Below are 11,144 nucleotides of genomic sequence, written 5' to 3'. Positions count from 1 at the left end.
GCGCCCCGGCCGCCGACCTGGAGGAGGCGACGGCCCCACCCGCCCCGCCCGCGCGTCGCCATCTTCCCGCGGCCGCGCCTCCCGCCGCTGTAAACAGTGCCACGCGTACAGCGCCCGCCGCCGGCCCGCGCGCCCCCAGAGCCGTTTTGGACTTTTCCAGGCGGGAGAGAAGTTGTCAGTACGCTGCCGGCCACTGCTCGCTCGGCCTGGGGACCTGCGCCCTTCGCGCAGGCGGGTGGGGGGACGCCTCCCTCCTTTGCACGACTCAGAACTGGCCGGCCTCCTCTGCCCGGCACCTTCCCCCCGCCCTTCCCCACTCCCGCCCGGAGCCCAGGCAGAGACCCCTCCCGGGTACCCAGCGGTCCTGCGCAGCCTGCTGACTGCGAAACTCCGGGTCCAAGTGCAGGGCTGGCCTTGTTGGGGAGGGCTGCCGGGCACAGGTTCTACCGATAGTCCCGAGGCCCAGCCGTGGCCTTGTGCTTGCAGAGTGGAAGCCCCGAAACTAGGGTGCAGACGTGACTAGGGCTTCCTCAAGGTCTACCCTTCTGGCTCCGTGGACACCACAGCACACCTTACACTGTCTAGGGGCCAGCCTTGAAGGCCCAGCCATTCTTGGCGTGGTCAGGCTGGGAACTTCCTTGGCAGGCTGGGGGCTTCAAGGCCCCTTGGCAGAGGGTGCGGCTCATTCCTGTGGCCTGCTTGTTCTTGGGAAACAGAGAGGCTGGCACAGGGACCCATCTCTGTGGCGTCCTAGGCCTGGCAAAGATTTGGTTGAATTTCCAACTGTTCAAGTTCCAGCCCTGGTCTCCTGCTGGGGGCAGTTTGCAGAGGACATGAGTATGTTGGGAAACTCACAGCCTCAGGCTTCCACAGTGAGATGTCCTGTGCCCCTGACTGCCCTAAACTCCAGCATGAGATCTGGCACTCAGAAATGGTGGCTGAGGCACTCCAAATGCTCCCTCCATACACACTAGTAACTAATGTTGACCTAGCCTTGTAAAGGTGCTATTTTCCTCTCTATTTTGCAACCAAGAAAACCAAGGCATAGACAGATTCAGTTAATTGATTGGGGCCACTTACCTCTGCTCCCTCTTCCTGGGTGAGGTCCTGGCTTTCCACCCTCTTCTGGGATGGAGAGTTAGGGGCAAGGGGCTGGGGATGCCCTGGCTTGGGCACACCTCACCTGCAGCACCCTCCGGATAGAACATGATCACCCCAAGACCTAAAACAGCTTAGGGGTAGCAGGCAGAGTCCTTCCCTCGTCTGCCACCTCCCAAGAAGGCTGTCCTTAGCCAGTTCAGTTGGGAAACTTGGAGGCCCAGGTGTGGCAGAACAGCCTAGACCTGTAAGGCTTCTGTGTCCTGGCACACTGAAGGACAGGCCCAGGCATAGCTGGCCGGGGTGAGAGGTGGGCAGGACTGCACTGGGGTAGGGAGACAGCAGTCCTGTGTTTGTTATGGGCTTTGTATAGGTGTCTGGTGGCGGTGGCTTCAGGCTGCCAGGGTCAGGTTCTCTGAAAAGGTGAGCAGAAGAGTCTAGGTAGGGCCAGGACAGCAGGTGGCACAACCATGGCCAGCCTCATCCCACTGCTTCACAGGGGCGAGTGCTCCTGGAACCTCTGTGGCAAGCTTCCCCACAGGGTCCTTGGACTCAGAAAGAATTGCAAGGAAAGTCATCTGCCAGGCTGCTGAGGACTATCCCTCTGGCCCAGGGTTGGGAATGATCCCAGTGCCATCCTTTGGTGTGAGGGAACCTTCTCTACACTGATGGTGCCTGCTGACCCCAGCCTCCCACATGAACCAGCAGACTACAGACCATACAGCTAGGTTGGATTTTGGGCTGAGGGCCAGATCCCCAAAGGCCAGTGAGGAGCTTCTGCCATGCCTTTTCTGGCTCTGGTTGGCCTTTGCAGAAGTTTTGAGGCTCCTGGCCCAGCCCAAGAGACTAGCAGGTCCTCAAGGACCCTGGAAACTGCACAGGGAAGCCAAGGAGCCAGCAGGACCCGAGGGAAGGTGGGAAATCTAGTGCCCCAGCAGCTTCAGCAGGTGATGGGGCAGGCAGTGTGGGCAAGTTTTCTGCTGAGAGATGCTAGGTTCAAGTTCTGGGAGAGGTAGAGAGTGGACAGGTGGGCAGTGACCAGCAGAAGCCCAGTAAGGGGCTGGGGAGGGATCAGGACTTGGTCTGGTTGTGCTCTGAGGTAGCCTGAGCTTTTTGCTCATGTGTGCAGCATCCTGGGTGACTGAGAAATCCTTGCTGGCTTGTGATGTGCCTCCAGGCTGAGAGGGTGACTGGAAGCTCAACGGCAACGTTGCACGTGGCACTTCTGGTGCTCTGAACTCTGCTCTGATCTGAGTGGCTGGGCTAGTGGGGCCCAAGCAGCCCCATGGGGCTGTCACCCCCAGGGAAGATAAACTTGACACGTCCTGGCAGAATTCAGCCCTTGAGAGAAGTGGGAACACCCATCTTCTGTGACTCTCTGTGTGCCTGCTGACCCAGAAAGCGTCCATGTCTCATGAACCCCTTTGTGAGATGACTTGACTAGGACAGCTTTGTCCTAGGTCTTCCTATCTATATGAGAGAATGGCCTTGGGAGGACAGGATCATCTTGTCTCCTAAGGGCCTGACCTCTATGTTCCCTGCTCAGCCTGCCACCCCCTCCCCAAACCCATGTGGTCTGTGTTGGTTGTAAGGACACAGCTGGGTTCATGGAGAGGCGAGCAGAGAAGGCAGGTGACTAGATGCCTTGGCGGCACCAGCTACCCATTTCCAAGGACTGCCTACCCCCTCTGGAAGGGGCCCTGTGTGAGGTTACCCTAGCCTTTGCTTGGCAGCTGTACACCTGCCCCAGCTACATCCTGGGCCTAGACCCTCCTAGGCACCATGTAAGAGCTCCTGGCCCCCTTCAAAGAGCTGCTGTTGTTTGTGCTCTGTTTGTCGGGCCTCTGAGTGAGCCCTGTCTTTTTCTCTCTCTAAACAGGTCTTCACACAACGAACTAGAAAAGCACAGGTAAGTGACACCCCCATTCCCATATCAACTGTGTGACATGCCTGGCTCCTGCTGAGGGGGTGTTTTGGCTGGCCTCACACCTGTCTAGGGAGGGTCTGGGCTGCCAGGCTGTGCCCTAGGCTCTGGAACAGTCAGCTGGAGGGAGCCGGGGTCCAAACTCAGGCGTTTTGGGGCTGGCAGGCAAGGGCCCAAGCTCAGGCCCATTTTTTGGTACTTAGCCTGGGGCCAGAGCTGAGTGGGTGCCAGGGACTTGAAGTCTGAGTTGGGTCCCTGGAGGAGGACATGGAGCTCCTTTGGAAGCCATGCTTCAGCTCTTGGTATGATGACCCTGATGGAGGATTCAGCCTTGCCCCTTCCTCTGTGCCTTTTGGGGCATGTCTTCCAAGGAGCTGTGATGGAAACTTGTCTGAGGAACAGAGGAGGCAGCAGGCTCAGGCTGTGTCCCTTTGGTATGGCTGCTGGCCCATGAGGCTGCTTCAGCTAGTTCATCATGGGTATCTTTCCTTTGCCAGTGGGCACAAGGTGCAGGTGAGCCCTAGGAGTTGGGGGCAGGTGGAGTGGAGCAGTTCATGGCTGCCAGTTGTAGCCTAAGTGGAAGCAGAGGTATTTAGGTCAGGCAGCCCCACAGGTGGTAGCCCCCATGCTAGGACCAGGGAAAGCCTCTGAGAGACAACAGCTCTCCTGATCTCTGCTATCTATGGAATGGGCCAGTTCTATCCTGCCTTCTTGGGAAGAGGGTAACTCTGTATCCTAGATGAGCCCTCCTGGGTACACTGGGAAGGTCTGGAGCTCAGCCAGTTCTTTCTTTCCCCCTCCCCCATGTCTGCACCCACAGCAGCACCAACTTCCGCTCTCCCGGGATTCAGGACTCTGGTTGGGGCGGGTGGCTGGGCAGGGACAGAACACCGTGTTCCCTGAGGAGATACACTTCCTGCACTGGTCATGTGTGTTTGGGGGGTTCCCAAGGGGCCACGGGGATGGAAGCCAGTTTAAGACAGGCTTAGGGTGTCTCCTGGGCCTTGACCAGACCCAGGTATAGTAGCCTGGCCTAATGGGGAGGGCTTCCTGGAGATAGTGTTTGAGAGGACTGCTGGTAGTGAGGGCAAGTGGGGAATGCCTAAGAGGGAGGGTGGGTGCAATGGCAACCTCTAGGGAGGACCAGAGCTGGCTTCTAATCTCTGCAGCCATCTCTTGACCATGGCCTTGATCCTTGCCATCTCCCAGAAGGCTGTAGTTAGATTGGGCTTTATGGGGTCCTTTTAAGACAGAACAGGCTTGCTTGGGCAGCCCTGAGCAGCCCACAGCCTGGAGCCTGGGCCCTTGGAGGGATATCAGCCATGGCTGGGCCTGTGGCTAGATCAAGACTGATGCCAGGTGCTCCTGGCTGCCGAAGGAAGGGCTGTGTGCTGTCCTGAGGAAGGAAGGAAACACCTGGCTGGCTGCCCAGCAGGCCACAAGAGGCATGCTCTGGACACTGCCTTCAGTGGAAGTGTATCTCACTGAGGCTCAGGTGGGCCTGTGGGACTTTCCCTTGTTGGAGCTTTGAGCAATAACCAACCAACCCTAGGACAACCCCGTCCCATTCTTCTGCTCATCTACCCCTGTAGGTGAGCAGTTCTGGCGGATCTGCCAAGGTCAGCACTTGCTGATGACCCCAGGGCCTGGCAACCCTCCTGGTCCCAGCTCTAGGCTTTGACCTTAGCTAGTATTAGGGAGAGAACCCTACGTATTCTTCCTGGCCCTCCACACCCTTGGAATGTCATGGCACATTCCTAAGGTCAGGCCTAAGCCCTTAGTTGTGCCCTTGCCCCTAACCCAAACACAGAGATGGATGTTCAGGCCTGTCTTAGTACCCATGGCCTGCCCTTGCAGGGTTACTGGCAGGTGCTTGATGCAGCAGTGTGGAACCACACAAGGGGCATATATTTGTTAGAAACAGCTAGAAGATGCTGATAAATAGAAGAAAGTGGGGTCCCTTGCCCAGCACTACTGACGATCTGGTGGGTTTTCACTGTCTTTTCTCCAGCAATCTGGCCTAGAACCCACCTCTGCTAGCCAGTCATTCAGGACTCTGTTTCACAAGTACAGGTGTTTGGGGGCACCCTGTCAGGGAGCCAAGACCTCTGGGAGTTCTGTGGGCCTTCCCTTGAGGAGTAGGAGTTTGTGGTTCGAAGTGAGGTGGGGCTGTGCTATAGGTGGTGGGGGAGGGGGAATGGGTCTGCTGCTGATGCTAATGCAAGAAGCCCAGGGGCAGCTCTGCCTCCTGAATCTATGCAGAGCTCCTTTGCAAGTACTGAAGGCTTGAGGACAGCCTGGGCTCTGGCATTGGGCCTGGGGTGCTGCAGTGGCTTTAGGGAGAAGGGTTTGGTGAGAGCCTAGTACATACTAGGCTTTGGGGCTGTGGCACTCAGAGGGGTGAGGATCTTGCCAGCATCCCCTCACCAACCATAGGCTTAGCCCCAGGCAACTGGTCACAGCTGCTGCCCAGGGCAGGGAGCCAGGGTGACCTATATAGCCTGCAGTGTGGGGTGGGCACTCTCATGGGTTTGAGTGGACATATTACTGAGTTTTACATTGCCTGTGTAGGGTCAGGTGATTTTTATTTCTCCCTTGAGAACCATCTTTTTCTAAAACATTATTCATGTACTTCCTGCACCCTACCCAGAGACCACATCCTGGTCACTTGGAGGACCCTGAGGTAGGAGGGGCCCTTGTTACCCACTATCCCTACTTGGATCCTTCACCTAGCACCATGTAAGTGCTGCCCCCCGGCCCCGTGTCCATGTACCCCTGGCCTCCTTGGCCCCCAAAGCTGTGGAGGACCACAGCTGTGCTTCCCAGGCTAGCTCTGACATGAGCACAGTTGAGCTGAGTCTTTGCATTCCTGGGGAGTGGTCTTGTAGCACCCCATTTCTAGAAGTAGAAACACTGGTCAGTAGTCTGAGCTGAAGTCGCTGGCCCTTCTCCCACAGGAACCATGACAGGTCCCCATGTGCTGGCCACGTGCGCCTCAGCCAGACCTTTGTATGCCAACTGGTGCAAAGGAGAATAAGTGTCTGCTTGTTTGAGTTTTCACGTCCCTGATTACTCATGAGATGGAGTCCGTTTTCTGTTAGATTTTGCCCTTCGTTTCCTGCAACTTGCCTGTTTGTTCTCTGCTCTCTGTTAAATCGAGGCAATATTCTTTATTTTTGATGTGTATGTACTCCAAATATCACAAATACTAACCGTTTTGTCTTTTATGTGTACTGCAAATTCCTTTCTACCGTGACTTGTCTTTTAGCTGTGTTTCTTTCTTGTACAAATGTCTTTCCCTGATTGTAAAAGTAATATGTGGGGATTTTTAGCATAGAAAACCTGGAAAATACAGAAGATCGCAAAGCTAAAGAAATAAACGTTGCCAGCCGTCCCCTGGAGAGGCTTCCTGTGCTTCATTGTGTTCCGTTGAGTCTCTTGTGTGCGTCTGCTGTTGTACATTTTAAGCAAAATTGGGTCACTTGTCACATACGTGGTTCTGAACCTTAATTTTTTTCACTTAACACTCATGTAGCAAGGTAGATGCACTAAAATGATCATGTGGCCATCTCTAGGGCAGGGAACTTGGGTGCTTTTAATTCTTCTTGTCAGTTTGCACTTTCTGATTTTTTTTCCACAAAGGTCAGTGCTGTTAACATAATTAAGTGATGGGTTGTAGGAATTGCCACTTGCTGTATAACAAGTGGACCAGGTGAGAGGGGTCCCCAGCAGCACCACCTTTTGCCAACCTCCTTATCCCAGTGGTGGGTTCAGGACATTGGGAACCCAGCTCAGGAGAACCCCTGCTCCATTCCTTAGCCTGGTTCTTTGTCTCCAGTCCCACCAGTAACTGCATTTGGGTGGCTTATCCTGTTGGAGGAGAGGGGGCTGAGGTTTGGGCACTCTGGAAAGGAAGACATGCTTGCACTTGCCTGGGGCCAGGAGCCCACTTGTGTGTGTGGTGAGGTTGAAGATCTCCGGCCTCGAGTCTAAGACTTACACAGCCTTCCTGGACACCCTCCCTCTAGACCAAGCCCAGCCTCAGCCCTGTGTCTTATGAAGTTCTTCCAAAGGTCTAATTTCACTTTACCCAGAAGGACCCTCTAGGCCTCAAGGTGCTGGGTCAGGATGGTAGGTGAGAAAGTGCTTTGTCAGTGAAGGGTACTGTTTGACAGGCATACTGACTACGGATGGCACCCCCCACCCTCCTGTATGTGGCTGTTAAAGCCTCTGCAGCTTCTCCCTGCACCCAGGACCCCCTTATCTGTCCTAGAGATGGCTGTCCTTGCCCATTATCCTCCAGAGTCTCTTTAGGACTGAATGAGTATGGGTTTGCTGGGGCTGTGACTAGGGAACAGATATGAAAGGTGGACTTTGGGCACTGCCATTCTTAATATATATGGGCACTGGCCATGGCGGACCAGCTGGGCAACAGGTATTCAAAAAAATCCTCAAAAAAATTCCTGCCCTTTGACCTGGCAGTTGTACTGCTAAGAATTTGTCCTAAGTAAGCCATATTGACTCGGAAACCACCTTGACTGCCTATAGGGTCTGGGTATCTCTATAACAAGGCATCACTTGGACAGAACACACTGGTGCCCTGCAGCTGCTGGTCAGGTGGTGTGTGCAAAGAGTGGCTCCTACTATGACAGTAATGTCAGAGACAGCCTTGGGCAGTGACTTATTTAGTTGCCCCTCCCAGACCAGCCCACCAGCCAGGAAAGCATTATGACATATGAACAGTTCAGCAGAAAAAAAAAATGGATTAATACAAATGGATATAGAGACAAAAATCTGGAATGAAACACTTTCAAATGGAGCAGCAAAATTGGCAGAGGGAGCTGGTCCTCAGCCCTTCCTTGATCCCATCAGCTCAGGTTGTGTGAGGACAGGAGCAATTAGAGCCCACTGCACAGGGCAGAATGGACAACATAGATATTCTGTTCCCAGTCCCTGAACCCTGGGGCTCTTAGGGCCTGTGGAGCCTTGTGCACACCATGTCCAGAGGGCTGCCTATGCCAGGCTGCTCCTGAGGGGGAGGTATTAATCAGGCCAGGAGGGAATTCTCCAGCCTTGAGACAGAATCTGGGGCAACTACCAAGTCAAGGGACAGGTCTACAGTTGTGCTGGGGCCTGATTGGCTACCTCCCACCTTTTGCCGAGCCTGGGCCAGCCCCTCCTGCCTTCATCCCACAGGCTTTGATGCTCAGCCTGATGGTCTGTCTCTGGCTCTTTCAGACGAGCTAAACTCAGGCTCTACCTGGAGCAGCTCAAGCAGCTGGTGCCCTTGGGCCCTGACAGCACACGCCACACCACTCTGAGCCTCCTGAAGCGTGCCAAGATGCACATCAAGGTGAGCAGGCTGTGCCCTCTACCCTCCAGCCACCTTGGTTGCCCCTAGCCACCCTGTGTGTCCTGGGGGAGTACACAGTGGGGGCCCTGGGCAGTCTTTGGACCAGAGGACCTGGAGGTAGGAGGATATCCACCTAGCAGGTTAAAGTCAGGAGCTTGTGGGGAGATCAATAGGGGATGATTGGTAGCGTAAAGGAGGTTACATAGATTGTGTTGGGCTTTGCTGAGTGGTGATTGGCAGGGAATCATTGTAGTGTGCTGGGTAAGCCAGGCTCAGGGGTAGCAGCTCGAAGAGGAGGTGGGGCCAGGAGAGGGACAAGGGGTCACTGCATACATTCATGAACAGGCTAACTGGAAGTAGGCAGCCTTTAAGGGGCTAGGGAAAAGTGGGGACTGTTCTTGGGGGTTGGTATGGGCCTAGGCTCAGGGAAATACTGCCTTCAGACTGAAATTTCCTGATTTAGGGTTCTTGGGACATTTGGGTCAACCAGGGTAGGTCTCTGTCCCCCTCAAAGGGCCTCCTCTGCTTCAAAAGTGAGGACTCTCAAGTGGGGTGGCAGGATCTTTGAAAGAGACACATCTGGGGCCCGGGAGGGGGTTCCTCATAGAAGGGCCGTGTCTCAGATGGGCCCACAAGAAGGTTTAAGAAGGTGGGAGGACAAGACACAGATGCTGCAGGTACAGGCATGATGGTCCAACCTGGGGATAGGTGGAGCCCTTGTGAGCAGGGCTGTCCTGGGGGGGGGAAGGCAGTGCCAGCCAAAGGTTGGATGGCACTGTCCCAGGCCTTCAGGCCCCCATGTGACTCTGCTTACTGTGGGCATTCTAGAACTGGTCAGCAGGTTTCAAGCACAAATCCAGGCTGACTGAGTGGCAACATGCTGCGGTAGGAGGGGCACATCAAGCCTCGTGCTAGGCATCTTGTGGCTTCTGTCTGGCCAGGCCATGTTGGGGGTCCTGCTGAAGCTTCTGTGCCCATGCCCAAGAGAGGTTTTTCCCTCTTTGCTATGGGCTCAGACCACCCACTCTCCTCAGAAACTGGAGGAGCAGGACCGCCGGGCACTGAGCATCAAGGAGCAGCTGCAGCGAGAGCACCGCTTCCTGAAGCGACGCCTGGAGCAGCTATCAGTGCAGAGTGTAGAGCGCGTGCGCACTGACAGCACTGGTTCTGCTGTCTCCACAGATGACTCAGAGCAAGGTGGGGGCTGGACAAGCAAGGTGGGGGCTGGTGCTGCCTAAGCCTAGCCTCTTGGGCACAGGCATTACCATAGCTCCTGGGGGGAGGAGGAATCACCCGGGGTGGGGATGATGCCAGGGTGACAAGGCCCCTATACCACCTGAGTTAACTGCTTGCAATGGCACAGTAATTTCTCAGCCTTGCATGAAAAGGGATGAGACCGTGAAGTCCAGAGGCCATGACCTGGCTCTGTAAGGGCAGAGGCTGCTTGGCCCCGGGCAGTGTGCTTCAGAGGCTGGGTTCTTAAGCTACAGATTGGATCCATCCTAGCATCTGCCACCTCAGGGCCCAGAGGGGGTGTCCCTCAGCTTCCCTAACCCCAGCCTTCACTTTCATTAAAAAAAAAAAAAAAGGTATGGGCCCTAACTGGGGAGCCTCAGGCTGGCTTCCTCAGTAGGGGGCACCCTGACCCATCCTCTCTCTATTCTCTCAGAGGTGGACATAGAGGGCATGGAATTTGGCCCTGGGGAGCTGGACAGTGTTGGTAGCAGCAGTGATGCCGATGACCACTACATCCTGCAGAGCAATGGCTGCAGTGACAGCAGCTACAGTCGCCCCTGCCGGCGGCCCGGCCGCCCTGGCCTCTCATAGGCTCCATGTCTTCTGCTTCTTGGCCTGCCTGCCTGCCCGCCCAGCCAAGCGTCTCAGCCTTCCAGTCCTCCTCTGACTGAAGCCAGCCTCTCCATGGGCCCACTTGCTGTGCCATTCTTGAAGCTCCAGCTGATGCCTGGGCTGCCTGCCCCTGCCTGCCTACCCTTCGGTTGGGGCTCAAGCTGCCCGCCCCCTCCCGGATGGGCAAGATCCCCTGCAGGGAGGCAGGGCCAGGCTCTCACATCCTGGAGCCCAGCGTAGTCACCCATGGTCTGTTCTCAGATTCCTAATCATTCCAGAAGTATTAAATATCATTGCTGCAAACCTCGGCAGGATCCGTGTAGGGGCCTTAATGACCACTTCGGGGAGCATGGACCCCAACATCGGATCCCAGGAGAGACGAGTGGACTGAGGAAGTAAGGAAGGTGCGACTGTCTGTCCATCCATCCATCTATCTGTTGGTCCACACAGGCTCCTGAGGTGTGGACAGGGGGATCCATAAAGGGCAGGACTTGGGTGAGCAGCTGGGACTTGTTGGTGGCCCCCTCTTCCATGTTGTCAGGAGCCAGAGTGGGGCTCCCCTTCCACAGTGTGCAAGCTCCTGGGGGCTGGCTGGGCCACCCCATACCAAGCTGGGTGACTTCTGCTCTTTTGGGACCATCAGATGCATACATACATGCCTAGGCTCCCACCCTCAAGCACATACACAGACATGTGGACATCAGCGAGTGTATGTCCTGAGATAGTTGGCCTGGGGTCACCTGCAAAGGCTGGCCTTGGCCTGTGCCTGATTATGGCCCAAGCTCCTGTTCACCTGTACCAGCCCAGATAGCTCTGCCTGGTTTGCACAGGATGTAGGTCTTTTCTTCCTGGCAGGGATTGGGATTAGCTGGGTGGCAAGCTGGAACCACTGGGTCCTCTGGGCTTTCTCATCTCCCTTTC

General features: G+C 55.6%; 1 protein-coding gene across 2 annotated transcripts in view; it reads left to right on the top strand.

Moving 5' to 3' along the window:
- The window catches only part of Mxd4 (MAX dimerization protein 4), an 11,798-nt gene extending 654 nt beyond the window's left edge, over positions 1 to 11,144 (top strand). Inside the window, exons 3-6 of one of the 2 annotated variants that reach the window (XM_029567693.1) lie at positions 2,978 to 3,007; positions 8,261 to 8,375; positions 9,392 to 9,572; positions 10,045 to 11,144. In XM_029567693.1, coding sequence (XP_029423553.1) covers positions 2,978 to 3,007; positions 8,261 to 8,375; positions 9,392 to 9,572; positions 10,045 to 10,202 — 484 coding nt within the window. In that variant the 3' untranslated portion in view covers positions 10,203 to 11,144. The remainder of the gene's footprint in view (positions 1 to 2,977; positions 3,008 to 8,260; positions 8,376 to 9,391; positions 9,573 to 10,044) is intronic. The other variant, XM_008841842.2, reaches the window with a different exon arrangement.

Source organism: Nannospalax galili, unplaced genomic scaffold, assembly GCF_000622305.1.
Source record: "Nannospalax galili isolate Female #2095 unplaced genomic scaffold, S.galili_v1.0 scaffold101, whole genome shotgun sequence".
Taxonomy (NCBI): Eukaryota; Metazoa; Chordata; class Mammalia; order Rodentia; family Spalacidae; genus Nannospalax; species Nannospalax galili.
Note: the sequence above shows the minus strand (reverse complement) of the source record. Positions and strands in the feature narration are given on the sequence as shown.